This window comes from Sciurus vulgaris, assembly GCF_902686455.1.
Source record: "Sciurus vulgaris genome assembly, chromosome: 15".
Lineage (NCBI taxonomy): Eukaryota > Metazoa > Chordata > Mammalia > Rodentia > Sciuridae > Sciurus > Sciurus vulgaris.
In genome coordinates, this window is record NC_136476.1 from 71,001,265 (window position 1) to 71,029,182 (window position 27,918).

General features: G+C 50.6%; 1 protein-coding gene and 1 long non-coding RNA gene across 10 annotated transcripts in view; both read left to right on the forward strand.

Annotated features, from left to right (window-relative positions):
- TMEM268 (transmembrane protein 268) overlaps positions 1 to 27,918 on the forward strand; it is a 231,986-nt gene that overhangs the window by 17,447 nt on the left and 186,621 nt on the right. For 4 of the 8 annotated variants that reach the window (XM_079112280.1, XM_079112278.1, XM_079112282.1 and 1 more), the window contains exons 6-10: positions 977 to 1,039; positions 2,893 to 3,003; positions 5,069 to 5,149; positions 6,085 to 6,267; positions 9,100 to 9,877. In XM_079112280.1, coding sequence (XP_078968406.1) covers positions 977 to 1,039; positions 2,893 to 3,003; positions 5,069 to 5,149; positions 6,085 to 6,267; positions 9,100 to 9,279 — 618 coding nt within the window. In that variant the 3' untranslated portion in view covers positions 9,280 to 9,877. Of the gene's footprint in view, positions 1 to 976; positions 1,040 to 2,892; positions 3,004 to 5,068; positions 5,150 to 6,084; positions 6,268 to 9,099; positions 9,878 to 27,918 lie in introns of those variants that run through there. The other 4 variants (XR_013759507.1, XR_013759508.1, XM_079112281.1 and 1 more) reach the window with 2 other exon arrangements.
- LOC306645678 lies at positions 14,698 to 22,644 on the forward strand. Of its 2 annotated transcripts, XR_013759701.1 has the most exons (3): positions 14,698 to 15,222; positions 20,426 to 21,241; positions 22,233 to 22,644. It is a non-coding gene; the product is annotated as an uncharacterized lncRNA (long non-coding RNA). The 2 variants fall into 2 exon arrangements; XR_013759702.1 differs by lacking the exon at positions 14,698 to 15,222 and having other exon boundaries at positions 18,702 to 21,241.

The window sequence follows — 27,918 nt, forward strand, 5'->3', positions numbered from 1 at the left end:
GCCATTACATTCAGCTTACAGCTAGGGAAGCCGAAGCTCAGGAAGGCTCTGAGAGCAACCCACGGCCATGCTGCTAGTACGTGGCAAAGTCAGAATTCAAAGTCAAGATGCTCAGATTCTGAGCCATGTTCTCAGTCAGAACCCTACAGTGTGGGATTCTGGAGCTGCTGTAACAAAGTGCCATAAACTTAGTGACTTAAAACAACATAATGAATTACCTTCCACACCTGCGACTAGGAGCTCAACCCAGACCTCACAGGGCCAGAATCAGGGCGTCAGCAGGCTGTGTTCCCTGGGAGGCCTAGGAAGGAATCTGTTCCCTGGCCTTTGGCAGCTCCTCTAGGACTCGCATTCCTAGGCTCCTGTCCCTTCCTCCTCTTTCAAAGCCACACCTCCTTCTCTGGCTCTGATTTTCCCGCCTCTCTTTCACTGTGAAGGACCCTGTGATCACCTCACACCTCCTGCTCGTCCAAGGTGATCTCAGCGTCTGCAGGTCAGCTGAGCAGCAGCGTGAAGTCCCGCACCCTAGTTCCCTTTGCCACCTAACAGCCGTGACAGTTAGCCCCACAGCAGGCTGACTGAGAACATGGCTTGGAATCTGAGCATCCTGCCTGGAATTCCTGCTCGGCCACTTATTAGCAGCACAACCTCGGCTTCCCATCTGTAAACTGACTAGCCTCCCCCCAGAAGACCGACAGGATTGGGAAACAGGACTCAGGTGTCTTTGGGGGCCCATCGTTCTGCCACCACATGGATGCTGTCTTGCAGCCGCTTGGGAAGCTCCTGTCCTTGCACTCTGCAGTCCCAGCACAGTGCTGGGCTCCGAGGTCCTTGGCAGGCCCTCTGTTCCGACTCAGAAGGGGAGGGCAGGATGTGGGGAAATGTCATCAGAGTGTGTCTCCTGTGTTCGCTGGGACAAATAGGAATGTTATGGCTTCATCATTCTGGAAGGATCTTTGTTGGGCTTTATCACCAGGCTGACAGGATAATGCCGCCCTTGGGCTGTGTGGAGGCTTTCCTAGCTCTTTGTGCTTGGCCAGTAAGAGATAAATGGAGCCAGCTGCTCCGGCAGCGAGAAACTTCTTTTGGGAGAGGAAAAAGTGAAGTGGTCTGTTTGTTAGGGCAGAGGCAAAAGCAGAAAGGCTGGCGCTCGGCAGGCCCTGGAGGTGCAGGTGTGACCCCTGTGGTCAGGGGATGCCCGCGTGGTGCTCCGACCCCTCTGCCTTCTCCTTTCACCCAGCTGGCATCTGGGATGCCCCTGTGACTTCCAGGTGATGTACTAGGCAGAGTCTCTCGTAGGCAGCCCAGGGGCCAGGGGCCCAGAGGCAGAGCTCTCAGTGCTGTCTACTCGCAAGGAAACCCCTCAGAGTGACCCCTGTGGGCTGAGCACCACTGCGCTCTGTGCTTCGGGCCTGACGTCCGTGCCAGGGCACCTCTGCCATCTGTTAGCCCTGCAGCTTGGAGCAAGTTATCCTTAAACCGAGGGCTTCCGTTTCCTCATCTCTAACACGGCGTGATCACTGTGGGAGTTTGGGGCAAATGAGATGATTTGATTCACGCAGAGTGCCTGCACGCGCTCCTGAGTGCTGCCTGTTGTCGCAGTTGCTCGTCTGCCTGCAGGGAAACGAGCTCAGCAAGGTTCGGTGACTGGGCCATGGCCACGCAGCCTTCCTCAGGCCTTCCTCTGGGTCTCAGTTCAAGGGCTTCTCACCCCCCGGGGCTTCTAGTTACTCAGGAAGGTACAGATCCCCGCTCTGGGCCGCTGTGGCTGTTAGGAGCCCACCTGCGTCAGGTTGCATGCAGGGGGCCGTTTCTCCCCCAAGGCCTTGCTGCCCTGCCTGAGAGCAGAAGGTTCAGGACGGCGGGCAGACGGCCCGGCACCAGTTCTACTCGTTGCTATGCAGGTTCCTGAGAAGTGTTTGTGGCCAGCGTGTGACATGGGAAATACCACGCGTTCAGCTGGGTTTCATCATCACGAGGCTGTTACTTGCTGACCACAGGGAGTGACCATTCCCCCCGGGCGGTCCAGCTGGACTCACTCCTTGCTCCCTCTCGTTGGCCTGTGCAGCAAGGGCTCCATTACCTCTATTCTGGGCGAGGAGGTGGAAGCAGAGATGTTAAGCAGTTCGCCTGAGGGGAGGAGGCGGGCGGGGAGGTGGGCGGAGGGGAGCCAGGAGTGGACTGTGGCCAGCGGGTTTCTGAGAGGAGGAGCAGGAGCTCCAGGCAGTGCCGACGCCATCGGCCCTCATTTCGAGAGCAGTGTTGTCTCTGGAAGACTCTGCACTTAAACCCACGCCCAACGCACACAACAGACCCGGCAGCCCGGTGGGGCAGGTGTGCGGATGCAGCTGGGTGGCACGTCAGAGAGCGCGGTTTTCATGCATTCGTGCCCTTCGGGGTCTGCGGGGCCAGGGGCCGGGACGTTCTCTGACATGTGGAATCGGCTCTCAGGCCCTTGTCCTTCAGTGGAAGGACGTGCTTAGCCTCCCTGGCTCTGCGCCCTCACACCCTAAAGGGCTCCTCACACGTCTAGGGCTCCTCTTGGGGTCCTGCCCCTTTGGTCCGCCTCCTCCATCAGGCTGCTTTGTTCCATCTGCAACCGAAAGTCCTGTAGCGGTCTCTTCCCCAGACAGCACTTGGGGTCCCTGGCCCTTCCTGCATTCCCCTCCCTGCCTCCTGGGCATCTGCTCAGGGTGCTGGTATCTGGCGTCAGCTGGCCCAAGTGGGAGAAGGACCAGCCCTGTACCAGGACTTCAAGGGCAGGCCTTTTACAGATGCGCACACTTTCCTCGCCCCACCCCAAAACATCTGTTGCCCATCTATGGTGGGACAGCGTGGCCAGGAGCTCCCTGCAGCATGGAGGTCAGCCGTGGCCTGGTGTTTATCTCACAGGCCAACACTAACACAGACCTGAGGCTCATGGCCGCCAATGGAGCCCTCCTGAGACACCGGGTGCTGCTGGGCGTGACGGACACGGTGGAAGGATGCCAGAGTGTGATCCAGGTACTGTGGCTTGGCGTGGCGTCTCCCTGGTGGCCTGTTTTTGATCTGGGCTCCTGTAGACAGCTGACCTTGTATTTTCCCAGCCTATATGGCACGTCCAGGAGTCTGCAGAGGAGATGACTGTCAGAGGCCTTCTCCTTCCTCCCTGCTCCAGAATTTCTCCCTTGAGACACCTCCTTGGTGCTGAGCCTCCTGTGGGCGCTGAAAGACACCAGAGGTCCTGCAAGGTCCCATCCAGCACCAGCTCACAGGCTTGTGAGCGTGGCAGGCATGTGGCCACAGTCATAGTGCCTTGCTGGCCCTGTGGCAAAGGAAGGCCCTGGTGAGGCTGAGATGCAAGGCAGACAGGGCACTTTGAGGACTCTGAGGAGCCACAGGGAGGACAGAGCTGGGAGAGATGAGGCTGGAGGGGCAGGGCAGGTGCTGAAGGCCTGTCCACCTGGCTCAGTTGTTCTCTGTGTCCTAGAGTCAGTGGGGAGGTCTCAGTGACAAGTGTGAAGTCTCACAGGGGGCTGGGACACCACTGGGGCTGGCTGTCATGATCCTGGCTGGACGTGCCCAGGGGAGTTGCAAAATCTCCTTGGCATGTCTGCGCTCCCCCTTGCATGCAGGAGCCTGGTGGAGCCTGGCGGAGCCTGGAGGTGGGCGCGCACAGGGATCAGGGAGAATCCTGTGCACAGGCTCTGTCTATCCCACAGGAGTTAATTGAGAGCCTACTATGTGCCAGGCACTGTTCCAGCTGCTGAAGCAGCAGCAGAGAACTTCACAGACCCCTGCCTCATAGAGGTGAGCATAGGCACCCAACATCGGGGTGGCGCAGACGCGTTGCCGCAGCGTGGCATGGCGGACCGGGAGCTCCTGCTGGTCCCGTTAGCCTCACTGCCCTCTGACTCTGCTTGGTCAGTGGCACGTGTGGTAACTTGGCCGGTCACCACACAAGGACTTGGACACTCCTTTTCAGGCAACTGTGTTCTGGCATTTTCAAAATAGCATCGTGGAATGAGGTGACCCAATGTCTGGGTGTCTTCGAAATGGCTAGGGGGTGAGGGGTGTTGGGATGGGCAAGGAGAGAGTGTGGAGATGAAACGAGTGGCCACGAGGGGACCGTAGTTGAGGAGGGAGCCTGCCGACTACTCTCGTGTTGGAAATTTTTAGAGCGAAAAGCTTTGACAACGATCCTCTCCCCGGATGGGACTGTGGGAGGCCAGTTGGCGGTGGGAGTCTGACCCCACTCTCACGGGGTGGTCACCAGGAGGGCGGTGGCCAGGGCGTGGAGGTGGAGACCAGGTCACCGCTCGTAGCTGAGAGCTTTGTGACCGTGGCACTGGCGAGGTGTTACCGTGTTTGAGATGGAAGATTTCGGCCTCCTGGGGCTGTTGAGGTTGAGGTGGAAGGGGAGGCCAGGTGAGGTGAAGTCTTACCCTGCTCCCTCCCCGGAGCACCCAGGGAGACGAGCTCGTATCTGGGTGTGGGCAGTAGAGGTTCATCTTCACTCATTTGCCCGTCTGGGTTCCAGGCAGAAATGTGCCCTGACTGCAGAGGATGGAGGTGTTACCCCGAGATGGGCAGTGATGGCCAGGAGGGTTTGTCTATTTATTTTTTAAATTTTTAATTTTTTTGTACTGGGATTTGAACCCAGGGGCACTTTTCCACTGAGCCACATTCCCCAGCCCATTTTATTTTTTATTTTGAGACAGGGTCTTATGATGTTGCTTTGGTCCTTGCTAAGTTGCCGAGATTGGCCTCCAACTTGAGGTCCTCCTGTATCAGCCTCCCAAGTGGCTGGGATTACAGGTGTGCACACGCCTTGCTCCAGGAAGGTTTAGAGTCTGTCTGGAATACTCAGTAACTTGGGCGTGATGGGGCCACTGCCATTTTGTATAGGGCTGGACATTTTCCAAGCTTGCACACAATCATTTTTTACTGCCAGAGACGTGGTCATGGTGTGGGACTCAGGGAGTGAGCAGAAAAAACTGGGTGGTCCTCAGAAGGGTGGTCCCTGGGGAGGAGCAGGAGGGGGCACCCAGGGCTGGGAGCCACAGGGCCTGGCTGCTTCCCTCCACAGCTCTGGTTTGTCTACTTCGACCTGGAGAACTGTGTGCAGTTTTTGTCTGACCATGTTCAAGAAATGAAGACTAACCAGGAGGTAAGCTATCTTAAATATCGGATGCCAGCAGAATAAACCAGGAGGCCAGATTGTGCAGGTCACGTTACCTTCACGTTGGGAAACATCCAGGAAAAGTCCCTTGGAAAGAAGAAGCCCTATGTGACAATGGGTGGTTGCTTTTGCCTAGGGAAGGAGGCTGCTTTTCTGCTTTTTAAAAAGTCCAGTTATATCTTCCACATTTCCTATGGTGAACATATATTTCTTTTTCCTTTTTTTTTTTTTTTTTTTTTTTTTTTTTTTTTTAGCACTGAGGATTTAATCCAGGGGCCCTTTACCACTGCGCTACATCCTTAGCCCTTTCTATTTTTAATTTTGAGACAAGGTCTCCTTAAGTTGTTTAGGGTTTCACTGCATAGCTGAGGCTGGCCTCAAACATGCAATCCTCCTACTTCAGCCTCTCGAGTCACTGGGACTACAAGTGTGTGTGTAGCACCATGCCTGGCTGAACTTATGTTTCTTTACACTAAGACTCCTATTAATGACCAACTCTGGTGGACCCAAAGATATAATGGGTTTAGATGACTTTCACTCCTCCAAAGTGCTTTCTACCATTTATTCAGAAAACGAGGAGCTCTTACTGATTCTGCATAGGAGGAAACAGGCTGAGACCTGTGGCATGTCTGGCTCATGATCATCTAGCCGGTGGTGACTGGGCCTCCTGGCTCTGAGCCCTGAGCTCCTTGCCGTGTTGAGGAGCACATGAAAACTTGGAAGGCGAGCCCATTAGAGGCTGGTAAGGACTGTGCTCTCGGGGAAGGGGGCCTCACCACTGCGACTTAGGTCCAGATACTTCTGAGGTCAGCATCGAGTCTGTAGTTAGCTCCGTCCTCTGCTGGGTCCGCAGCTCAGGCAGCCTTCTCCTCCCAGGTTCCACCCACTGTAGGATGCACCCATGCCCCCTGTTTCCTTTGCAGTCCTTGCTGAAGAGCAGACTGAGCCAGTTGTGTGTTGTCCTGGAGACGGGGGTGAGCCCCACCATGGCGGAGGGCCCCGAGAGCTTGGAGGAGGCTCCTCTCCTGCCCAGCAGTCCTCGTCCCCAGGAGAGACCGCTCATGCAGACTCAGCTCCACCAGCTGGTTCCTGAGGCTGAGCCGGAGGTAAGGGGCACTGAGACAGCCTGGCCACCCTCCTCCCAGGGGCCTGCATCGACGCAGGCCAGGTGGCATTGTCAGGTGCTGACTCCTCGTGGCTCCTGAGTTGGTAGAGACCATCCAAACCTTGAAACCCATATCTCTGGATCTTGCTTTTGTTTCCTCAACACTTAAAAAAATAGTTTATAGAAATCATTTTGTGCTGATTGGGATTTTTGGTTGTGTTTTTCAGTGTCTTGGATTTTTTTTTTTTTTTTCCTGTACTGGGGATTGAACCCAGAGGTGCTGTACCCCTGCACTACATTCCCAGTCCTTTTATTTTTAAATAAAAAAGCTTGGCCAAGTTTCCCCAGCTGCCCTTGAGTTTGTAGTCCTCCTGCCTGTCTCCCTGACCGCTGGGGTTACAGGCCTGCACCGCTGCACTCGGCTTGAGTGTTGGCTAGATAGTTGCCTGTTGATAGATTGTAGCTTACTTCACCAGTACTGAGCTCTAAAACATCAATCATCTGATCAGTCATCTGTCCCTCTGTCCAAACACTCTTCCAGCTCTGCCTTAGGTTGCAGTTGGATATGTGGGTTGGGTATGAGTCTCTGCCTTCTGCCCCAGAGTTCTACTGGGTCCTGCTAACCACGCTGCCTGTTGGGTCTGGTTAATTGCCTGTAGACCGGAAATCTGACGGTGGTGGCTTACAAGTCATGCTGCCTTCTTTACAGCAGTAGGACGGACCCACTGTTAGGGAGACAAGCAGCAAGGAGTGACCTCAAGGGACATTTGGAACTTTAGGAGATTGCTTCCATTTTATTTTCAGGCATGGCCTTCAGGGCTTCAAGGTGCAAAGCAGCCCAGACTTCCCTCTTTTGCATGGGTGGGGCTGGGCGTCCTGCTGGTAGGACGGTTTCAAAGAGAAAACGATGACTGTATTCATCTTTCCACTTGGATCCCATTGACTCTTTTTTAAAGAGCAGAAAAGATTCATAAGGTCACATACTTTATGGTGGCATGTGTGTCTGGGCTTATGTGCAATAGTCCATTAAACATGGGTCTTTAAATTATTTTTTCAAACCCATAGTGATACAGTTTCCTATCCTGAATTTCAAGTGTGTATGTGTGCATATTTTTAAAGTAGCTACTCTTATAATTTATCGAGGGGAAATGCAATCACGGCCCAAGTCTCAGTGTGGTCTGCGCTGTCCTATTTCCATGAACCGAGAGTCTGTAAAAGATTGTTAAAGTGTCCTTTTGCATTTTTACAGATTTTTGTTCTGCATTCAATACTTTGGCACACCCTCTGAGGTGGGGGTTACTTTCCCTTCTTCCATGGGCAAAATAGGTTCTGTCAGGCCAGCTTACTTGCCCAAGGTCATGGAGAAAGGAGTGTAGCGAAGCCAAGGGCAGGAGCAGCCTGCCGATGCTAAGCCAGTTCTCTCGCTACGGTTCTTAGCTTCTCATGTTATTGATTCTAGGCCAAATTGGTGAGAAAACCAATCCGAGTGAGTGATAGACTATTTGAAGTTTTCAATATTTTCTAGCACAAAATACAACTCAAAACAAAAAGCAGTCCTCTGAACCACGTGGTTTCTGTTCTGAGTCGTGATAATGGTGATGATACTGATGGCATTTGTCAGGCCCTGGCTAAATGCTCTCGATCTGTTGGCTGCAGCCTGCAGCCTCCCTGGCTCGGGTGGTAGATGCTACCGTTCTCCGTGAGCCGTGGGCTCAGTGGGCAGGAGCCAGTCTCCGGGTCAGTGCCAAGTGGGAACCTGCAGTTCCCCCATGGCCTTCTTGGTTGGCTTGCCCGCCTTCACTGCTGACTCTGGACACAGCCTGGATGGACGTTTAGAGTGGACAGCGGTCGTGTGAAAGACCTTGGATACGCTCCAAAATAAGCAATTCCCTCTAAACTCAACTGCTAGTCCAGTGGGTGGAGCTTAGAGACCAAGTGTGTTCAGAGCACGCATTCAATCCAATTTTTAAAATTCTTCAAAAAATCTTTTATTTTTTGTGTTGGTAAAATATAGACAGTATGAAGTGTACTGTCTAAATCATTAAACATACTCAGTGGCTTTGAGTATGTTCATGGTGTTAGGTGTCCACCGCCACCACCCACCAGAGACCCTCACCCTCCCATGCTGGGGCTCCATGCCCCAAAGGTGCGCCCCTCTCGCCTCCTGCAGCCCCTGGGGTGGTGGCCCTTCTGCTTTCTCTCGCTATGAATTGACTACTCTAGGTGCCTTACGTAGTAGAGCCAGCATTTGAACACCAGTGGACAGGACTTGTCCTTTGCGGTTAAGTCCAATTTTTACAAGCAAGCTTCTGATTCCGTAGGAGTACTTGTATTGAGAAGTCTACCAGGTACCTGGATGGATTGAAGACTACTGCTGCTGTGGGGGATTCCCCTGAGTCCTCATTTACCTAGGGATCTTCTTCAAGTGCATCACCCTAACCTCACTTACTTTATAGATGCGAGGACATTCAAAATGGAAGAAGTGTGGGAGGGGGGGTTGGTGATTTCTCTAGTGCTCTGGGGTTCCATGTCCATCATTATCATTATCATCATCATCGTTACTGCAGAGCACTGAGCCAGGGCCTCCTGCATGCTAAGCACGTGTTCTGCCGCTGAGCCACACCCCAGGCCCTGTGCGTACCCACCTTGGGGATGAGGAGGCCCAGACTGCGCCTGTCCACAGCCAGCGAGCCGTGGAGCTGCGTGCCAGGCCAGGCTGGTGTCTGCTGAGAGCCCCCATGGCTGGCCCTGCCTCCTCGTTCTGGGTGAGCATCACTCCCGGGCCCCTCAAGGTGTGTCCCTGTGGCCTCACTCTGCTCCCTTCTCTCCACAGGAAATGGCCCGACAGCTGCTGGCAGTGTTTGGTGGCTACTACATCCGGCTCTTGGTGACCTCCCAGCTGCCCCAGGGGGTGGGGACACGGCACACAGACTCTCCGAGGATCCCGTGCCCCTGCCAGCTCATAGAAGCCCACGTCCTGGGCACAGGGTGTTGCCCATTCCTGGCCAGGTGACCGAGGGAAGAGGACACTCATCTTCTGCCCAGACTGAGATGCAGGGGAGGCCTCAGAAGCCCAGGATGGCCAGTGGCAAGCCCCTGGCGAGCAGGGGAGCATGGGACCGCACCCGAGGGTGTCAGTCACACGGACGCCGTGCTCGAGCCGGCGCCCTGCATGGAGCGCTCGTCAGCACCCCTGGCTGTGCTGGAGCATGGTGGCTGGGCGGGTCCCCGGCCGCAGCTGGAAGGGCGGTCCTCATTCCTCATCGGCCGGCAGGGGAAGTCCTGTGTCCGAGCTCGACTCACCTGGTGCTCTGCTCCCTAGCCCTGTGTGTCCCATGGGGAACCCGAGGCCCAGAGTGGGCACTGCTCTTCAGACTTCGCCTCTGACCTCTGGGTTTGAAGGTTGCCTCTCCTAGCTGAAGAAAAGGAGCTTCTCAGACTTTGCTCCATTCTTAGGTCCCCCCGCACCCCCGTGTTTGCTGAAGCACCGTGTCACCTGGGCTGGTGGTCTGCTGGCCCTCAGGCCTCAAGACGGAAGAGGGAGATGAAGGTCTGACGAGCCTCCGATGGGAAGAGAGGGCCAGCGGGACTGGCTTGGCCTGCTCGTCTTGTGGTCCTGACACTAACGCTGAAGTGAAGCGTGCTCAGTCACTTGTGAAATCCTGTGAGGAGTGCGGAGGCCCCTGTGTCCCCCTCCCCGCAATGTCTGAGGACCACTCACTGCACAGATGCGGGTCCTTACGAGCTGGCCTGGCATCTGAGGGCTCTCACCCCTACAAAGCCTTTCATGCGTTGAGACTCCTTCCTGGACTGGCCTGCCCATTCCTTTCTAGCTGTGGACTCTCACTCATGCTTCAAAGCTTTGCTGGCCCCTCCTTCAGGAAGAGTCCCAGCACACTCAGCCCTGCTGCTGTCTCCTTTAAATTCTTGATACAGTTGCTGCTTGTATTGACGTTTTATGTTACTGATCTGATTTTTCTGTGTATATGAGTGTTTTTTCTAGCTAGATTGTAAACTTCTCAGGGTCCCAGATGGCACCTTATACTTTTTGTGCATGACTTAGACCTGCTAAAGGAAAAAAAAACAAAAAAAAAAACCAACCAAAAACCTCAAACCCGTGGCTTGTTTTCTTTGGTGACTCCATACCAGATTCCTTGACCTGCTCTCCAGATTGCTGGGATGAGAACCAGGTCATGATGGACCTGGGTTCTGGTCTCGATCTTACACTTCTAGATGTATGACTTTTGGCAAGTTGCTTTCTTTGACTGGTCCTCAGTTTACCCATCTGTATCATGGTTGGACTGGGTGATTCTTCAGGGCCCTTTCCGGGCCAAAGTTCTGGAAGTTTTGAGCTCATTCTGTCTATTATGGCTTTGTCTACAAGTAGATAGGTCCCGGGCCCTCTTTGGCTTTGGTGTGTGGATTCTGTATGCCTGGCGTACCTCCTACCTGTCAGAAGACCTGGATTCTTGTCCCAGATCTGCTGCTTCCTAGCTGCGTGACTTTAGCTAAGCCGCTTACCCTTTCTGTTATTGTACTCCTTTATAAAGTGGATCTGGTGAACTTGAAATGTAATAATGCAGGTAGCTTGTCACATAGGACACAAACCTGACTGTTGTTTTTACCCTCTGCTGGAGAAGCGGGTCAGGTGCACAGACCTGCTCCTGGGAATGGCTGCTTTAAGTGTCTGTTTAGCCATGTCCCAGGCAGCTTGGTTCAGTGAAGTGATTTGCAAAGGTGATCCCTGTTTTTCTGACCTCACACAGACAAAATGTCAATGTGGATGCGATCAGTGGAAGCCTGTATTAATCATCCAATCATAAAACCCATGAAGCGTAATAACAGAATCAGAGCCTGTTTGCCAAATGACAAGACAGCAGCATTTGAGCTGCAAGGTCTGTGTCAGGTGGCCTTCCCGCCTCTCCCCATCTTTAGGATTCTTGATGGTCTCCCAGGGCTGGTGGGGCATGTCTGGGATGCACGTTTCTCTGTGTGCACCTTAGTTCCCTCATTTATAAGCCCTGAGATCTCTGTGACCGGCTCCCCCAGGTTGCCGTGCAGATCAGCTGACCTGCCGGGAGGGCGCACCTGTCTCTGGCTGTCGGAGGCCTGGTGGTGCTGGGAAGGTGTGATGTTGTGATGTGGAGGTCAAGCCCCTCACACCGCTTGGATTCCAGGGTCACATTCTTCTGACACTTAGGAACAGCGTCCTTCCAGTCAGGGGCCCCTTGCTGCTTGTCAGTGGGAGAGGGACGGGACTGCCTGGCAGGTCCTTGTGAGCGTCCATGGTGAGAGACGGTAGCGCTTGCAACCTTGAATTTCAGGCTCCTGGGCTCAATAAGCTGCTTTTTAAACTCTCACTATCTCGTATACAGTAGGTGCCTAGTTATATTTTTGTTGCTGTCTGCATCAGACTTAATCACTTCAGGGCCTGCTGTCTTTTTATGTGAATAAAGGTTCTCCTCCGATCTCAAACCGAGTCCTGGAAGATGGTCTGCAGGAGGGGCTTAGAAGCAAGCTGGTGACTTGGGGCCAGAGACTCAGCCTCTCACCTGCCCTGCGACCCGCTTTCCTCAGCTGTTGACAGAGGTGTGTTAACAAGGGGTGCAGGTGGAGGGGCTGCAGCATAGAAAACGAGGCCTGGCCCTGCTGTGTCTATAGTAAGTGCTCAGGTGAAGGCGACCGTCCTGTTTATTTTCTTTTGTGGGTGGAACCTGGAGTCTCAGGCATGCTAAGCACACGCTGTGCCACTGAGCAACGCCCCAGCCTCAGTGGTGGCCTTTCCTCCATAACTGCTGGGTATTTTCTGTACAAGTTTTTAATTGTGTTGTTCAAATTTATATCCTTTTTTTTTTTTCCTTTCTTTTGGTGGTATTGGGGATTGAACCCAGGGACTTGTGGCTCCTAGGCAAATACTCTACCCCTGTGCCACACCCCAGCCCCTCAAATCTATATTCTTACTGATTTTGATTTGTTTTACCAATGATCCAGAGAGGGAAATCTTCAATTATGGTAGTAGATTTTTTGTTCCTTCTTTCTTTTTCTTTGGATACCAGGGATTGAACTCAGGGGCACTCGACCACTGTGCCACATTCCCAGACCTATTTTGTATTTTATTTAGCGTCAGGGCCTCATGAGTTGCTTAGCACCTGGCTTTTGCTGAGGCTGGTTTTGAACTTGTGATCCTCCTGCCTCAGCCTCCCAAGCCACTGGAATTACACTGCGCCCGGCTGTTTGTCTTTCATTTCTGACCAGTTGTTTTCAAATAACGTAGTTAAAAAAATTGAGATATAACTTATAAACCAAAGAGTACGGCTCAGTAGTTTTTAGTGTATGTATAAGGTCGCCCAGCTGTCACTGCTGTTTAATTCTAGAATATTTTCACCACCCCTTCTTTTAGAAAAATTCAAATACCTCCTGTGCCCATTAGCATGCCGAGCTTCCCCTTTCCTCAGCCCCTGGCAGCTACTAATGTGCACCCCTGTCTGTAGATTTTCCCACATGGACATTGCATGTAAATGTTTGTTTGAAAGGCCTGTTTCCACTGCAGGAAACTGACCTCAGGAAGCTGTGTGCACCGCAGGAGCCTGCTGAGGTGAGCGCCCCAGAACCAGAAGGAGTTTCCAGCACACCCCAAGTTGCACATTGCACTCACTACCAAGGAAAGGTGAAGGGCCCAGCTCCATTTCTGAAGAGCAGGCAATGACTAGCCAATTTGGGGTCAAGAGCAACAACTGAATTTCATCCTGCAGTCTTTGGGGACAGCTGGCTGAGTGGTTTAAGAGTGTGAGCTCCGGAGTCAGGCTTTGGAATTCGAGTCCCAATCTGCCACATATTAGTGTAAATCAGTGTAAATTCTACAAGATTTAGGTAACCTCTCTGAGTCTCAGGTTCTCAATCTGTAAAAACAGGGTAGTTGTTGTCCTCACCTTGTGGGACTATGATACTGACTGGGCTGATTTTATGAAGCACTTAGAAGGGGACCTGGCACTGAGGAAGCAAGGTTCCGACCTTATTCGCGTTCTCATACTCAAATCCATCCTTCACACTGCAGCCAGGACTTTCCCATTGCAGGTGTGAATTTTACCCACAGTATTGCCATGTAGACAACGGAGTTCCTTTTTCCTCCTTTTTGGAGGGGCAGGCACAGAAAGTGCTAATATACTGTGTTATTTTCCAACTCTCCTTGTTTGTGCTGTTCTGAAAATTTGTGTTCTAAAATGCACTGTGAAATTCTAATTCCTTTGGGAGGTGATCAGGTTTATGAGTCCAGGGCTGTCAGGATTGGGGACAGTGACTTTATAAAAAGAGACCTGAGAGAGACTCCTTTCCCTTTTCACCACGCGAGGACACAGCAAGAGGACGCTACCTGGGAGGAAATGGGTCCTTACAAGACACTGATCTGCTGGTGACCAAGATGTTTCAAGGGGAAGAGTACACTGCCTTGCAGGAGATGCCAGGGTCACTAGCTGTGCAGTTTGGGAACCTCAGAAGTAGGCTGGGAGAAGGGGAAAGAGGAGGGACACGTCCTCTGATGCGACCCAGGACTTTAATTGGAGGCAGCTCCTCCCTCTGTGACTGTTCTAGGAACTGGAACAGCCGTCAGGTGACACAGAGATGGCTCAGACGTCTTCTCCTCCTGCAGGGGAGTTTCTGAATCAGTCTTCATGACTCGTGCCCACTGCCTTCCTGTTCATGAAGACCCTTCAGCAGCTGTGCAGCTCAGAGACCCACGTGGGTGCTGTAATTATAATGCTCAGGGTCGCGCAAGGTTGCACTTCTTGATCATCCCTTGTTTGCTGCGGGAGTGATGTGAATGTCTCTTCTGAAAATCACCTTGGTAGGACTTTGTGCTCAGATCTGAAAGAATGAGAGAGAAACATTGTCTTGGATAAAGACTTTGAGTGACATGTGAATGAACTCTCTTTAGTTTTATTCCACTTAGGGATTCTTCAAATTCTTCCTTGCTTTAAAGCCAATTCTGTTTGAGATAAGAATGACCCCCAGCTGTGTTCAACTTGTTATTTCAACCTAACCTCGCTGATCCTGACTAACACACATACACACGCACCATATTCCAGGCACGTACATAGAGAACGTCATTTAATACTTCCAAGAGTCTGCAAAGTACGTAATGTATTGTTGTTAATCCCATTTTGCCAAGAAAGAGAGAGGGTCAGTGACGTACTCAAGCTTAGTCATTGGCCAAGATGGAACGTAAACTGCCATGTATGACTAAAGCCAGCAATCTTAACTAATACCTAATAACTAGTAATGATATCTGACAGGAACGTAGTTTTAGACTGTCTCGTTATAAGTGTGGGTAACCGTTTCCCCTTCCACACTCCAAAAGGATGAAAGAAGCCAGTGTGTCCCGCAGGTGACGGCTGGGGAGAGGAAGCCCAGGGAAGCACTCGGCATTCTTCCGACTGTCCCACGCCCATGCCTGCAACCTACTTAAGGTCTGTGGACGACACCGTTGGGACATTCTTGGATTGTGGGAGACAACAGTGTTGGAAGTTCCCTCAGTGTCCTTGCAGCAGCAACAGAGGATCTTGGATGCCATGGGCTTTGGGAAGAGGAAAGGGCCCTGGGTGCTGATGCTGCAGCCCCAATCCCAGAAGCCCATTGTTGTTCAAGCAGTGGGTCACACTGAACCCCCACCCCAACCCTCTGCAGCTCCCTGTGACTCTCTCTGGGGTGCAGTCCTTCCTCCAGTAGCTGTTTACACCTGTGAAGAGGACTTGGAGCCTGTCCTCTGCCAGTCTCTACCTACAGGGGTGCCATCTTGAATCAGCAGATCCTGGGGCGTCTGGTGCAGTTCTCTGCACAGGGCTCTTTCCCCGCGAACGTAAGATGGGCTGAAAAATGTCCGAGCCTTCTTTGCTGAGCCCCACGGTAGCAGAAGGAGCACCTTCACCAGCCCACATGGGTGAGCTTGCCTTCTGCTTTCCAGGTGAGGGCTCTGGTGGGAGGCAACTTCTTTGGGTCCCCTGTTGTCATCTGGAAATTGGGGAGGGTAGTACCACTTCAGATGACCCAGCCACCACGATGGCTGGTGCCCAGAGCCCTCAGTCTGCTCACGTCCTTTCCATTCCTTCTCCTTGTGGCTCCTGGGCTCCAGTTCATTCCAGCTGGCCCAGTTCCACGGGAGTATGATTCTGAAGTCTAGTTTTGCTGGTTCAAGTCCCGGCCCCACCACTAACGCACTGTGTGGCTTTGGGCTAGCCCCGCTGTGTCTTTGGATCTAGGCTCACCATCTGCAAGGGGCACTTGGGTGTCATTATCTTTCCAAGGATCCTTCCAGCTCTAATGACCCGCGGTGGTGAGTCTGTGTCATTCCCAGCCTCCTCTCAGTCTCTTCTATGCCCAGACCATCTCCTCTTTCTGTCCTTTCTCTGTGTCCAACACCTCACGCTGAGCATTTCCGTCACGTGGTTGAATGTCAGTCACAGCCCTCAGGTTCACTCCCTGGCCGCCTCCTTCAGCTCTGACTTCCCATCTCTCCAGCCTTGTCCACGGCCCCCCTCGTTTCCTCCTGGACTATTGCCTGAACTTGTCTTCTGCTTCTCCACCTGGTCTTCCTTTAGTCAGAACATGTCACCTCTTCCCAGAACAACATGACTTCCCTTGTCATCAAAGGAAGAGCCAGTCCTTCCCTGGGCCTCCCCTGAAGCCGCCCACAGTCTGACCCTGACCTCGTGCAGTCTCCTGTGCTCTTCCCACCACCCTTCGCTCCTCTCTAGCCACACCAGACACATGGCTTCCACCGGAAGTGCTCATCCTCTAGAGATGCCAGGGGCTCCTTCCTGAAGCTGTTGCTTGGGGGGTCTCCTTCTAGCGAGGCCACCTTTGGCCTGTTCACCCCATTTCATTGTCCTTGTGCATTTACAGTCTTTTTTTTTGGGGGGGGGTGTGGTACCAGGAATTGAACCCATCTGTGCTTCACCACTGAGCCACATCCCCCGTCCTATTTTGTATTATATTTAGAGCTAGGGCCTCACGAGTTGCTTAGCACCTGGCTTTTGCTGAGGCTGGTTTTGAACTTGCGATCCTCCTGCCTCAGCCTCTCAAGTCACTGGGATTACACTGTGCCGGCTGTTTGTCTTTCATTTCTGACCAGTCAGTCGGTTTTAAATTTCGTAGTTAAAAAAATTGAGTTGACCCTTTTATCTTTGTGAAACTTCCCCCTTCATCTCCAGTTGAGCTTCTGCCTCAAGATTTACTTTGCGTGATAGATCAACTTTCTTTCTTCTCTCTCTTTTTAAATGATTTAATGTTTTTGGAGTGATTTCAGATTCAGAGCGAAGGAAGGTGAGAGATTCCCATGTGTTCCCCAACTCTGCACCTGTGTAGCTTCTCCACGATCAGCATCCCCTCTCCTGCCGGTGTTGCGTGTATTAAATTTGATGAACCCACCTTGACACATCACAATCACCCAAAGTCTGTAGTTTGCTTTAGCATTCACTCCTGGTGGGTTTGACAAGTGTACGATGACATGTCCCCACCACAACAGAAGGGCATTTCACTGCCCTAAAAATCCTCTGTGCTCTGCCTGTTCGTGCCTCACATCCCTAACCTCGGGTATCCACTGGTCATTTTTCGTTTCCACAGTTTGCTTTTCTAGAATGTCCTATAATGTGTAGTCCTTCCAGATTGATTTGGTTCACTTGGTAACATGCATTTGAGGTTCTTTCACGTCTCCTTAGGGCTCAATAACTCATTCTCTTTACTATTCCATTTTCTGGATGTACCTCAGTTTACCCCTTTACCTATCAAAGGACGTCTTGGTTGCTCCCAAGTTTTGGCAATGATGAATAAGGTCATTACTAACATCCCTGGGTGGTTTTTTCTCTGCACACCCACCCAAGGGGTATGATTGTTGATTGCATAATAAAGTATGTTTAGTTTTATGAGAAACTACAAATCAAACTGTCTTCCAACGTGGGCAGAGCACTTTGCATTCCTCCACTAATGAACAAGCGTTCTTGTTGCTCCATGTCGTTGAGAGCATTTGATGATGTCAGTATTCTGAACGTTGACCATTTTAATAGGTGTGTAGCTGTATTTCATTATTCCATTTGTTTTAATATATGATGTAGAGCATCCTTTCTTTTGCTTATTTGCTATCCATATATCTGCATGGGTGGAGGGGCCTGTTATGATCTTTGGCCCATTTTATTAAGGGTGGTTTGTTTCTTTATTGTTGAATTTTAATTATTTTTTGTATGTTTTTAATAACAGTCCTTTATTGGATGTATCTTTTGCAAATGGTTTCTCCTACTTTGTGGCTTATTTCTCAGTCTTGCGGTAATTTGTTCTAGCAGCTGTCAATGATCCTGCCATCTGCAGAACTTTCTTCCTGTTCTGCACACCTCTTATTGCCTTTTCTTGTGTTGTCACATTGCCTAGGACTTCCAATATGAAGTTGAGAAGTAACAGTGAGAGGGAACAGCCTTGTCTTGTTTTTGATCTTCGTGGTAAATTTTCTAGTTTGTCAGTACTAAGTATGTTGTTAGCTGTGCTTTTGTAGATACTGTTTATCAAGTCGGGGAAGTTTTCTTTTCTAGTTTACTGAGAGGATTAGCTTTCTGTTGAGTACTGATTACATAATACAGCTTTGTTCTTCTTTTTACTTTCAGCTTATCTGCATTCTTACACGTAAGCTGTCACCTTGTACGCACACAGGATTTGCTTTTTTTTTGAAATTCATTCTGTTTTTGTTTTTCTTTTCACAGCGTGGGGATTGAACCCAGGGCCTTGTGCATGTTACGTATGTTTGATGTGGACTTAAATAATACCATCTTACTCTCTACTTTCTATTGTTTTCTGTTTTTTAAGTTCTTTTTTCCTCTCTTGCTGACTTTTGGATTGAGATTTTTGTTCGTCTGTTTGTTTTGGGTGAGTGGTCCGGTAACAGCCTACGAGGTGTGTGCTGCTTTTAGTGTCACCTAGATGACAACGTGCCTCTTTGAGAGGTTGATGGTCATTGTAAGTGAGGACTCCCACTTCCTGGACAGCTCAGAGGCCATCCAACTCTTCCATCTTCCTGCCTGCAGGGCTTTCCTTTTACAGATTCCAGTTCTTTCTGTATTTGAAACCACAATAGACATTACTATTAAACCCTGACACAGTCAATATTCATTCAGTCTTATCCACGTGCCTCTATTACTCTATTATCTTTTAAAATTACTGTTTGTTTCTTTCTGTATCGCCCTGCATCTGTCTTGGATTTATCTCTTTCTCATTCTCCTTGAATTAACTATAGAGCTTTTCTTGAGCATGGTATGGCATTTCATATAGTATATTTAGAAATATCTTTAGTAGTTTCCTCCTAGTACAGCTCTTATAGTGACAAATTCAGTTTTTGTTTGAAAAGTCTTTATTTTCTAAATTTTTTATTTTTGGGGGATGTACCAGGGATTGAACTCAGGGGCACTCGACCACTGAGTCACTTTCCCAGTCCTATTTTATATTTTATTTAGAGACAGTGTCTCACTGAGTTGCTTAGAACCTGGGTTTTGCTGAGGCTGGCTTTGAACTCGGGATTCTCCTGCCTCAGCCTCCTGAGCCTCTGGGGTTACAGGCGTGCGCCACTGCAGCCAATTGTGTCTTTTAAATTTTTGATAGATATTTTCGGTAAGTAAAAAATTCTTAAGTGATTCTGAGTTCTCTAAGACTATTCTTTTTTTCTTTTTAAATTTTGAAACAGGGTCTTACCAAGTCACAAAGGCTGGCCTCGAACTCCTGCCTCAGCCTCCTGACTTGCTGGAGTTAAAGGCGTGTACCACCACACCTGGTTTAAGATTCCTCTTTTTAATTTCCATAATTTTGGCTTCTGTGATTTAGATTGAATATTTTAATCTGGTTTATTTTCTGTTCCATTGATATTGATTTTATTTGTATTTAATTGGTTGTTAATTCTGTCAATTGATTTTTTTTTTTTTTTGTGGCACTGCTGTGGGGGTGGGGTGGTAGGCAGTATTGAACCTAGCAGTGCTCTGCCACTAAGCTATGTCCCCAGCTCTTTTAATTTTTTGTTTTGATACAGGACCAGACTAAGTTTGCCCAGGCTGGCCTTGAATTTGCGGACTTCCTGTCTCATTCTCCTGAGTGGCTGGGACTATAGGCATGTGTCACCCAGCCCAGCCTTGACAATTGAATTCTTAACATCATCTATCGTAGTATTCAACTCTATACTTTTCTTTGAATTTTAAAATAATTTCATTTTCAGATGAAATTATCCATATTGTCATTCATTTTCTTCAATATTTAATGGCACATATTTAAAAGTTCTTATCTGCTGAGTCCAATATCTGATTACTCTGTAGATTTTTAAAAACATTTTTAATGTGCCTTTTCTTCTCTTGCTTTAGTCAGTTGGTCTTCTCGTTTGACGTTCCTGGTAATTTTTGGTTGAGTGGTAGACATTTTAAATGAAAAACTGAAGCAATATCCAAGGCTGCTGATCTTCCTTTGGAGAGGAGTTAATTCTGCTTCTGGGAAAATTACCATTGAGAAAGAGCTGCTCCTGGGTGTCAGTGTTTTGCAAGAGCTGGTCTGTTTCTGATTAGCCCTTATTCTCAGGTTGTAGCCCTTCAGGGATTTTACCTGAAAACCCATTTTTTTTTTTTTTTTAAATCAGAACCCCCTTCTTCATGCTGACCCCCAAACCTCTAGTTCCTGTTATTCCACCCTGAGGGCCTCCTGAAAGCTCAGCTCAGCTTCTCAGCCTCATAGACCTTGCTTAGGACCGGCAGGGACCTTGGTAGGTCAGGGGGCTCTACTGTCCACCTCCTCTCTCTGCACTTGATTTCTTTCCAGGATCTTGGCCCCTCAAGTCCTGCTTGTGTTGATAGCTCTCTGATCTATTCAAATAGATTAAAGGGGTTGGGGAATCCACCCAGCTTTTTATGCTGATGTCAGGAGGAGGGTTGGTCCAGTATAAGCCAGTTTGCATAATCAGATAAATCAATCTGCGCTTCCATGAATATTTTTATTGTTATTATTTGAAAATCCTTCAAAGAAAGATGTCATGCTGAGGCTGCGAGACCTTTGCAGAAAGTCACAGATGGGCGCCTCTTCATATCCCTCCTATGCTTTCTAAATTATCGAGGCAGTTTTCTTTGATGTGCAAATACCTACTCTATCTGTTGTAGGAAGCAGTTCCAAGACAGAAGGAACATGGCATCTTCTTGGGGAGGAAAGTGGGATCTTGGCATGAGGGGTGGTGAGGAATGCAGAGCATAAGAGGAATCAGTCAGAGGATGGGCCCAGGGGATTCCATGTGAGAGCTGGCTGAGCAACAGGACCCTGGATGGCAAAGCCTGGGAAAGTGCACTGCGTCTTCCCCAGAGGGAAGGGCGCCTGGGCACTGTGGACTGGTAACTGCCAGCAGGGAAGAAGCCTCTTCCTTTCCTCCCACCCACAGTTCTATTGCCTCTCTCTACTATATGTTGCCAACCCTGTTCATGTGACCATATGGATGTCCCACAGGCTCCTCAAGCTTGACACATTCCAAAGGGAAGTGGTCTGGTCTGTGTTGTCCTCTTGGCCTCAAGACCACAAAAGCTTCCTTCCCTCGAGTCTTACTCTACGTGGTTCTTTACCTGAGCTTTGCTTTACCTGAGCTTTAATCCATTGTAACACGGGGAATCTTCTTCAGCCTTACAAACTGCAGCTGCCCAGGGCAGGACTCTGTCAGTCTGCCCTGACTGCTGGGGCTTCCCATGCCCAGGTCCAGCTGAGATCCAGGCCTTGCAAGTTCTAGATATGGGCCCACTAGGGTGCCAGGGAAAAGGGTCAGGGAAGGTGTCTCACAGGGGTGCTCCCCCGTTGGTGGGGAACACATGGAGAAATTGCTAGAGCTGAGTTACTGGTCTCCACTTACCTTAGGACACCTGTACTGGAAAAGCTGCTTCCACTGCAGGAAAGTGACCTCAGGGAAGCTGTGTGCACCGCAGGAGCCTGCTGAGGTGGGCACCCCAGAACCAGAAGGAGTCTCCAGCACACCCCAAGCTGGACATTGCACTCACTACCAAGGAAAGGTGAAGGGCCCAGCTCCATTTCTGAAGAGCAGGCAATGAATAGCCAATTTGGGGTCAAGAGCAACAACTGAATTTCATCCTGCAGTCGGGGGGCAGCATGGCTGAATGGTTTAAGAGTGTGAGCTCCGGAGTCAGGCTTCGGAGTTCAAGTCCCAATCTGCCACATATTAGTGTAAATCAGTGTAAATCCTACAAGATTTATGTAACCTCTCTGAGTCTCAGGTTCTCAATCTGTAAAAACAGGGTAGTCGTTGTCCTCACCTTATGGGACTATGATACTGACTGGGCTGATTTTATGAAGCACTTAGAAGGGGACCTGGCACTGAGGAAGCAAGGTTCCGACCTTATTCACGTTCTCATACTCAAATCCATCCTTCACACTGCAGCCAGGACCTTCCCATTGCAGGTGTGAATTTTACCCACAGTATTGCCATGTAGACAACGGAGTTCCTTTTTCCTCCTTTTTGGAGGGGCAGGCACAGAAAGTGCTAATATACTGTGTTATTTTCCAACTCTCTTTGTTTGTGCTGTTCTGAAAGTTTGTGTTCTAAAATGCACTGTGAAATTCTAATTCCTTTGGGAGGTGATCAGGTTTATGAGTCCAGGGCTGTCAGGATTGGGGACAGTGACTTTATAAAAAGAGACCTGAGAGAGACTCCTTTCCCTTTCCACCACGCGAGGACACAGCAAGAGGACGCTACCTGGGAGGAAATGGGTCCTTACAAGACACTGATCTGCTGGTGACCGAAATGTTTCAAGGGGAAGAGTACACTGCCTTGCAAGAGATGCCAGGGTCACTAGCTGTGCAGTTTGGGAACCTCAGAAGTAGGCTGGGAGAAGGGGAAAGAGGAGGGACACGTCCTCTGATGCGACCCAGGACTTTAATTGGAGGCAGCTCCTCCCTCTGAGACTGTTCTAGGAACTGGAACAGCCGTCAGGTGACACAGAGATGGCTCAGATGTCTTTTCCTCCTGCAGGGGAGTTTCTGAATCAGTCTTCATGACTCGTGCCCACTGCCTTCCTCTTCATGAAGACCCTCCAGCAGCTGTGCAGCTCAGAGACTCACGTGGGTGCTGCGATGGTGATGTGCAGCATGGTGCAAGGTTGGACTTCTGATCATCCCTTGTTTGCTGTGGGAGTGATGTGAATGTCTCTTCTGAAAATCATCATGGTAGGACTTTGTGCTCAGATCTGAAAGAATGAGAGAGAAACATTGTCTTGGATAAAGACTTTGAGTGACATATGAATGCACTCTCTTTAGTTTTATTCTACTTAGGGATTCTTCAAATTCTTCCTTGCTTTAAAGCCAATTCTGTTTGAGATAAGAATGACCCCCAGCTGTGTTCAACTTGTTATTTCAACCTAACCTCGCTGATCCTGACTAACACACATACACACGCACCATATTCCAGGCACGTACATAGAGAACGTCATTTAATACTTCCAAGAGTCTGCAAAGTACGTAATGTATTGTTGTTAATCCCATTTTGCCAAGAAAGAGAGAGGGTCAGTGACATACTCAAGCTTAGTCATTGGCCAAGATGGAACGTAAACTGCCATGTATGACTAAAGCCAGCAATCTTAACTAATACCTAATAACTAGCAATGATATCTGATAGGAACGTAGTTTTAGACTGTCTCGTTATAAGTGTGGGTAACCGTTTCCCCTTCCACACTCCAAAAGGATGAAAGAAGCCAGTGTGTCCCGCAGGTGACGGTTGGGGAGAGGAAGCCCAGGGAAGCACTCGGCATTCTTCCGACTGTCCCACGCCCATGCCTGCAACCTACTTAAGGTCTGTGGTTGACCCTGTTGGGAGATTCTTGAATTTTGGGATACATTAGTGTTGGAAGTCTTCTCAGTGTCCTTGCAGCAGCAACAGAGGATCTTGGATGCCATGGGCTTTGGGAAGAGGAAAGGGCCCTGGGTGCTGATGCTGCAGCCCCAATCCCAGAAGCCCATTGTTGTTCAAGCAGTGGGTCACACTGAACCCCCACCCCAACCCTCTGCAGCTCCCTGTGACTCTCTCTGGGGTGCAGTCCTTCCTCCAGTAGCTGTTTACACCTGTGAAGAGGACTTGGAGCCTGTCCTCTGCCAGTCTCTACCTACAGGGGTGCCATCTTGAATCAGCAGATCCTGGGGCGTCTGGTGTAGTTCTCTGCACAGGGCTCTTTCCCCGCGAACGTAAGATGGGCTGAAAAATGTCCGAGCCTTCTTTGCTGAGCCCCACGGTAGCAGAAGGAGCACCTTCACCAGCCCACATGGGTGAGCTTGCCTTCTGCTTTCCAGGTGAGGGCTCTGGTGGGAGGCAACTTCTTTGGGTCCCCTGTTGTCATCTGGAAATTGGGGAGGGTAGTACCACTTCAGATGACCCAGCCACCACGATGGCTGGTGCCCAGAGCCCTCAGTCTGCTCACGTCCTTTCCATTCCTTCTCCTTGTGGCTCCTGGGCTCCAGTTCATTCCAGCTGGCCCAGTTCCACGGGAGTATGATTCTGAAGTCTAGTTTTGCTGGTTCAAGTCCCGGCCCCACCACTAACGCACTGTGTGGCTTTGGGCTAGCCCCGCTGTGTCTTTGGACCTAGGCTCACCATCTGCAAGGGGCACTTGGGTGTCATTATCTTTCCAAGGATCCTTCCAGCTCTAAGGACCCACGGTGGTAAGTCTGTGTCATTCCCAGCCTCCTCTCAGTCTCTTCTATGCCCGGACCATCTCCTCTTTCTGCCCTTTCTCTGTGTCCAACACCTCTCGCTGAGCATTTCCGTCACGTGGTTGAATGTCAGTCACAGCCCTCAGGTTCACTCCCTGGCCGCCTCCTTCAGCTCTGACTTCCCATCTCTCCAGCCTTGTCCACGGCCCCCCTCGTTTCCTCCTGGACTATTGCCTGAACTTGTCTTCTGCTTCTCCACTTGGTCTTCCTTTAGTCAGAACATGTCACCTCTTCCCAGAACAACATGGCTTCCCTTGTCATCAAAGGAAGAGCCAGTCCTTCCCTGGGCCTCCCCTGAAGCCGCCCACAGTCTGACCCTGACCTCGTGCAGTCTCCTGTGCTCTTCCCACCACCCTTCGCTCCTCTCTAGCCACACCAGACACATGGCTTCCACCGGAAGTGCTCATCCTCTAGAGATGCCAGGGGCTCCTTCCTGAAGCTGTTGCTTGGGGGGTCTCCTTCTAGCGAGGCCACCTTTGGCCTGTTCACCCCATTTCATTCTTTTGTGTATTCGCGGGGGGATTACTGGGGATTGAACTCAGGGGCACTAGATCACTGAGCCACATCCCCAGCCCTATTTCATATTTTATTTAGGGACAGGGTCTCACTGAGTTGCTTAGTGCCTCACTTTTGCTGAGGCTGGTTTTGAACTTGCAATCCTCCTGCCTCAGCCTCCCAAGTGCTGGGATTACTGGCATGCACCACTGCATCTGGCTGTATTCACACTCTTTAAGTCGCCTTCCATCTCTCGGTGCTCTTTTTTCCCCTTCTTCACGTGGTGCTGTGGTGACCTTGTGGCACTCTAACATATTCTAGAACTCACTTGAATGTGCCTGTCCTCCAACGAGACCCTGCTGGGCCTCCATCACAGGCATAGGGCAGGCATTCTGTAGATCATTATGGCATGGTTGAATGAACCTGTATTTGTCCCATTTGGTCCTGGGTACAAACAGATGATGTCACAAGGGAGCAGCAAGTGGTGAGGTGAACCATTTTTGTCTAAGCAGGTCACACCGCTAGCGCACTGCCTGCCTTACCCACCTGCCACAATGATGGGTGGCTTTTTGGATGACTAACAGGGTTGCTCTGGCCACCTGTGGGTGGGATGTACTCCTCTGCCACCATCTCCAACCCAAACTTGCTGCTCCTCTGCCCATGGTTCCTATTTGGGGACAGTCCCACAATTCACTTTATGTTCAGAGCCAGAAATGTGGGTGGAGCCCGCCTTCCTCTCTTCCATTCTCTGTCCCGGTCTCTGACTCTAGCTCATCCACGGCTCCTCCATCATGTGCCGCCCCATCCCCACTGCCCACTCTGGCCTCTGGTCAGGACACACCTTGCCTCTGGTTGCAGGCTTACTCCCAGAAGACCTGCCACTCTGTCTCAGACCCTCGCTGTCCCCTGTCCCGCTACCACTTTGGGGCTAGCTGTTCCTCTGCCCCTACATGCTTTCCTTACCCTCCACCCATCACCCCTGCCGGAGCTCAGGTGTCGCCTCCTCGGGAAGACCTCTCTGATGCGGGGACAAATTAGGGCTTCTCTGTGGTCTCACCATCCCACAGCTTCCCCGGACCATGGCCCTTCCTGTTGCTGCACAGAGTCTACCCACCCATTGTTGGTGCTCAGCCAATTTTTGTTGAATGGAGTATGCTTTCACTCTCTGTTTATTTGCCTCTGAAAAAGATCTATGCTTTAAAAAAAAATTGTTCAGCATACACAGTCAACATTGTATCTCTTGGTGGATCCACGAATTCAAGCCACCACAGATTGAAAATCTTTGAAATAAATTACCAAACACATACAGAATTTTTATTATTCCTTCAATAATATGGTATGATGGCTATTGATACAACATTTACTTTGTGTTAGGTATTATTCGTAACCTAGAGATGATTTAAGATCTAGGGAAGAACGTGTGTAGGTCATGTGCAAATACGAGGAGATGTTCTAGGACTTGAGCATCCATGGATTTTGGTGTGTAAATCCAACCCTGCGTGGACACCTCGGGACAACCGCACTTACTGAGGATGTTCTGGTGCCGGGCATTTCGTGAGGTGCTGAGGATCCTGCAGTGAGCAAGGGTGACACAGTCCTGCTCTCAGGGAACAGGAATGGGTGCAAGTCCTCTAGCATTCCAGCGCAGAGCACAGGGCTGTCCACAGAGCAGGAAGCCTCTCCCCCTGAAGAGCGCACGAGCCGTCCCGGACTGCGGGATGGTACAGTGCTCAGTCCTTCCTGCACTGTCCCCTCCATGAACGTGTTTTTACCTCTCATAGAAATACAGACCTCCTCGCCCAGGTTCCCTTGTCACCATGAGGCTCCAGTCTTAGAAATTAATGGAAGAAGCAGCAGCCTTATCGTCAAGGACACCCACAATCATCAGGCATCTCGGTGGCCCCGACGTCTGGGGGCTCATTTCTCTTTTGTTTCTACTCTACGGTGAGGCACCTCAGAAGGGTGACAGACCTGGGCCTTGTTCAGGTGTCACAGCCCAGAGGAAGAGCTGAGATTTTTATACATGTGTATTTTTATTTTTCTTCCTGCTGGAGATGGAGCCCGGGCCCGTGGCTGCTGGCTTAGCGCTCCACTGAGCGGCCCCCCGCCCGTCAGCGTGGTTGGGTCTGAAGCTGGAGCCTATGCCGTCCATTTTTACACCCTGCAGGCAATTCCAGCATGAGGTTTCAGGACTGATTTGTCCTCCAAGGCTTTCAGCGGGGTTTAAATAGCAAGGCTCCACCTGAAGCTTGGCGGAGAGGTGCCATGATTCAGAGCACACGTATTTTATTTAGATGAACTTGGGATCCTAATTCTTGCTGCCCCTTGCTGTGTAAATTGAGGCAGTTTTACCTCCTTGAAGTTCAGCTTCTCTCTGCAAAGGGGGTGATCAAAATCTACCCCAGAACATGTCAAGGATCCAGTGTCGGGAAGATGTAAAGTGCTTAGCACGGGGTCTTGCGCACACTGAGTGCTTGGTAACTCAAAAGATGGTGATGTGGGAGGGGCGGGGCACAGTTTTCTGAACCTCCAGTGCCTATCTCGGGATGGAAGCAGGAGCCAAAGAAAAGGCCCTGGGGTTGTCCCTAGTGGGCCATGACTTTGGGTCTCTAGTGACCCCCACAGCATGATGACCAGAACAAGCAAGGTCAATGAGGACCAGCAAGAAGGCTTCTGGAACTGGGGAGCCCTTGGGGCATTCAGCCCATGTGAGGAGATTAGGACCCAGCGTGAGAAAGGGGCCAAAGCAGGCGAGGGGTGGTGTCTGCTTTCTAGTGAAGTGAGAGGCTCCAGGAGAGGTGGGGGACATGGCTTCTTCCACCCACGTGCGTCTAACCTGGGAGCCTCACTCACCTGCTGCTGGCAGAGTGGACAGGAGGCTGTCTGTGATGTCACAGAGCCGGGAACCAGGGAATGCTGGAGCCTGGGGTGTCTGACTAGATCTCAGAGGTAAGGTGGAGGGAGGGTGCCTGCGAGGCCCTCTCGGGTCCTTCCTGCCGCCCGTCATGTCTGTCAGGTTGGCAGCGCTCCTGCCTCTTGTGGCTCTCATCCTTCTTGGGTTGGTAGGCTGGCAAGGGTATTGTTCTCATGGGCTGCAGGTGGAGGAAGCCTCAAGATGCATTTCCAGGCCCTGTCTGCTAAGTTCTGTTGACCAAGCAAGTAACACGACAGAGCCCAAGTGTACTTCACCCAGGAAGATACGACAAAGAAGAATTCATTATGCCACGGGCAGCCATTACTGTACAGATGAGGAAACCAAGGCACAGAGCATGTCAGGTTCTCGGCCAAGGTGACACAGTAAGAGACTGAGGCATCTTAATGGTGCAGGGTTGATACTTTCCAATGCTTTACAAAGAATTTAGTTCCTTTTCCCCTAGGGAGGGAACTCCGGTGCTTGGCCTGT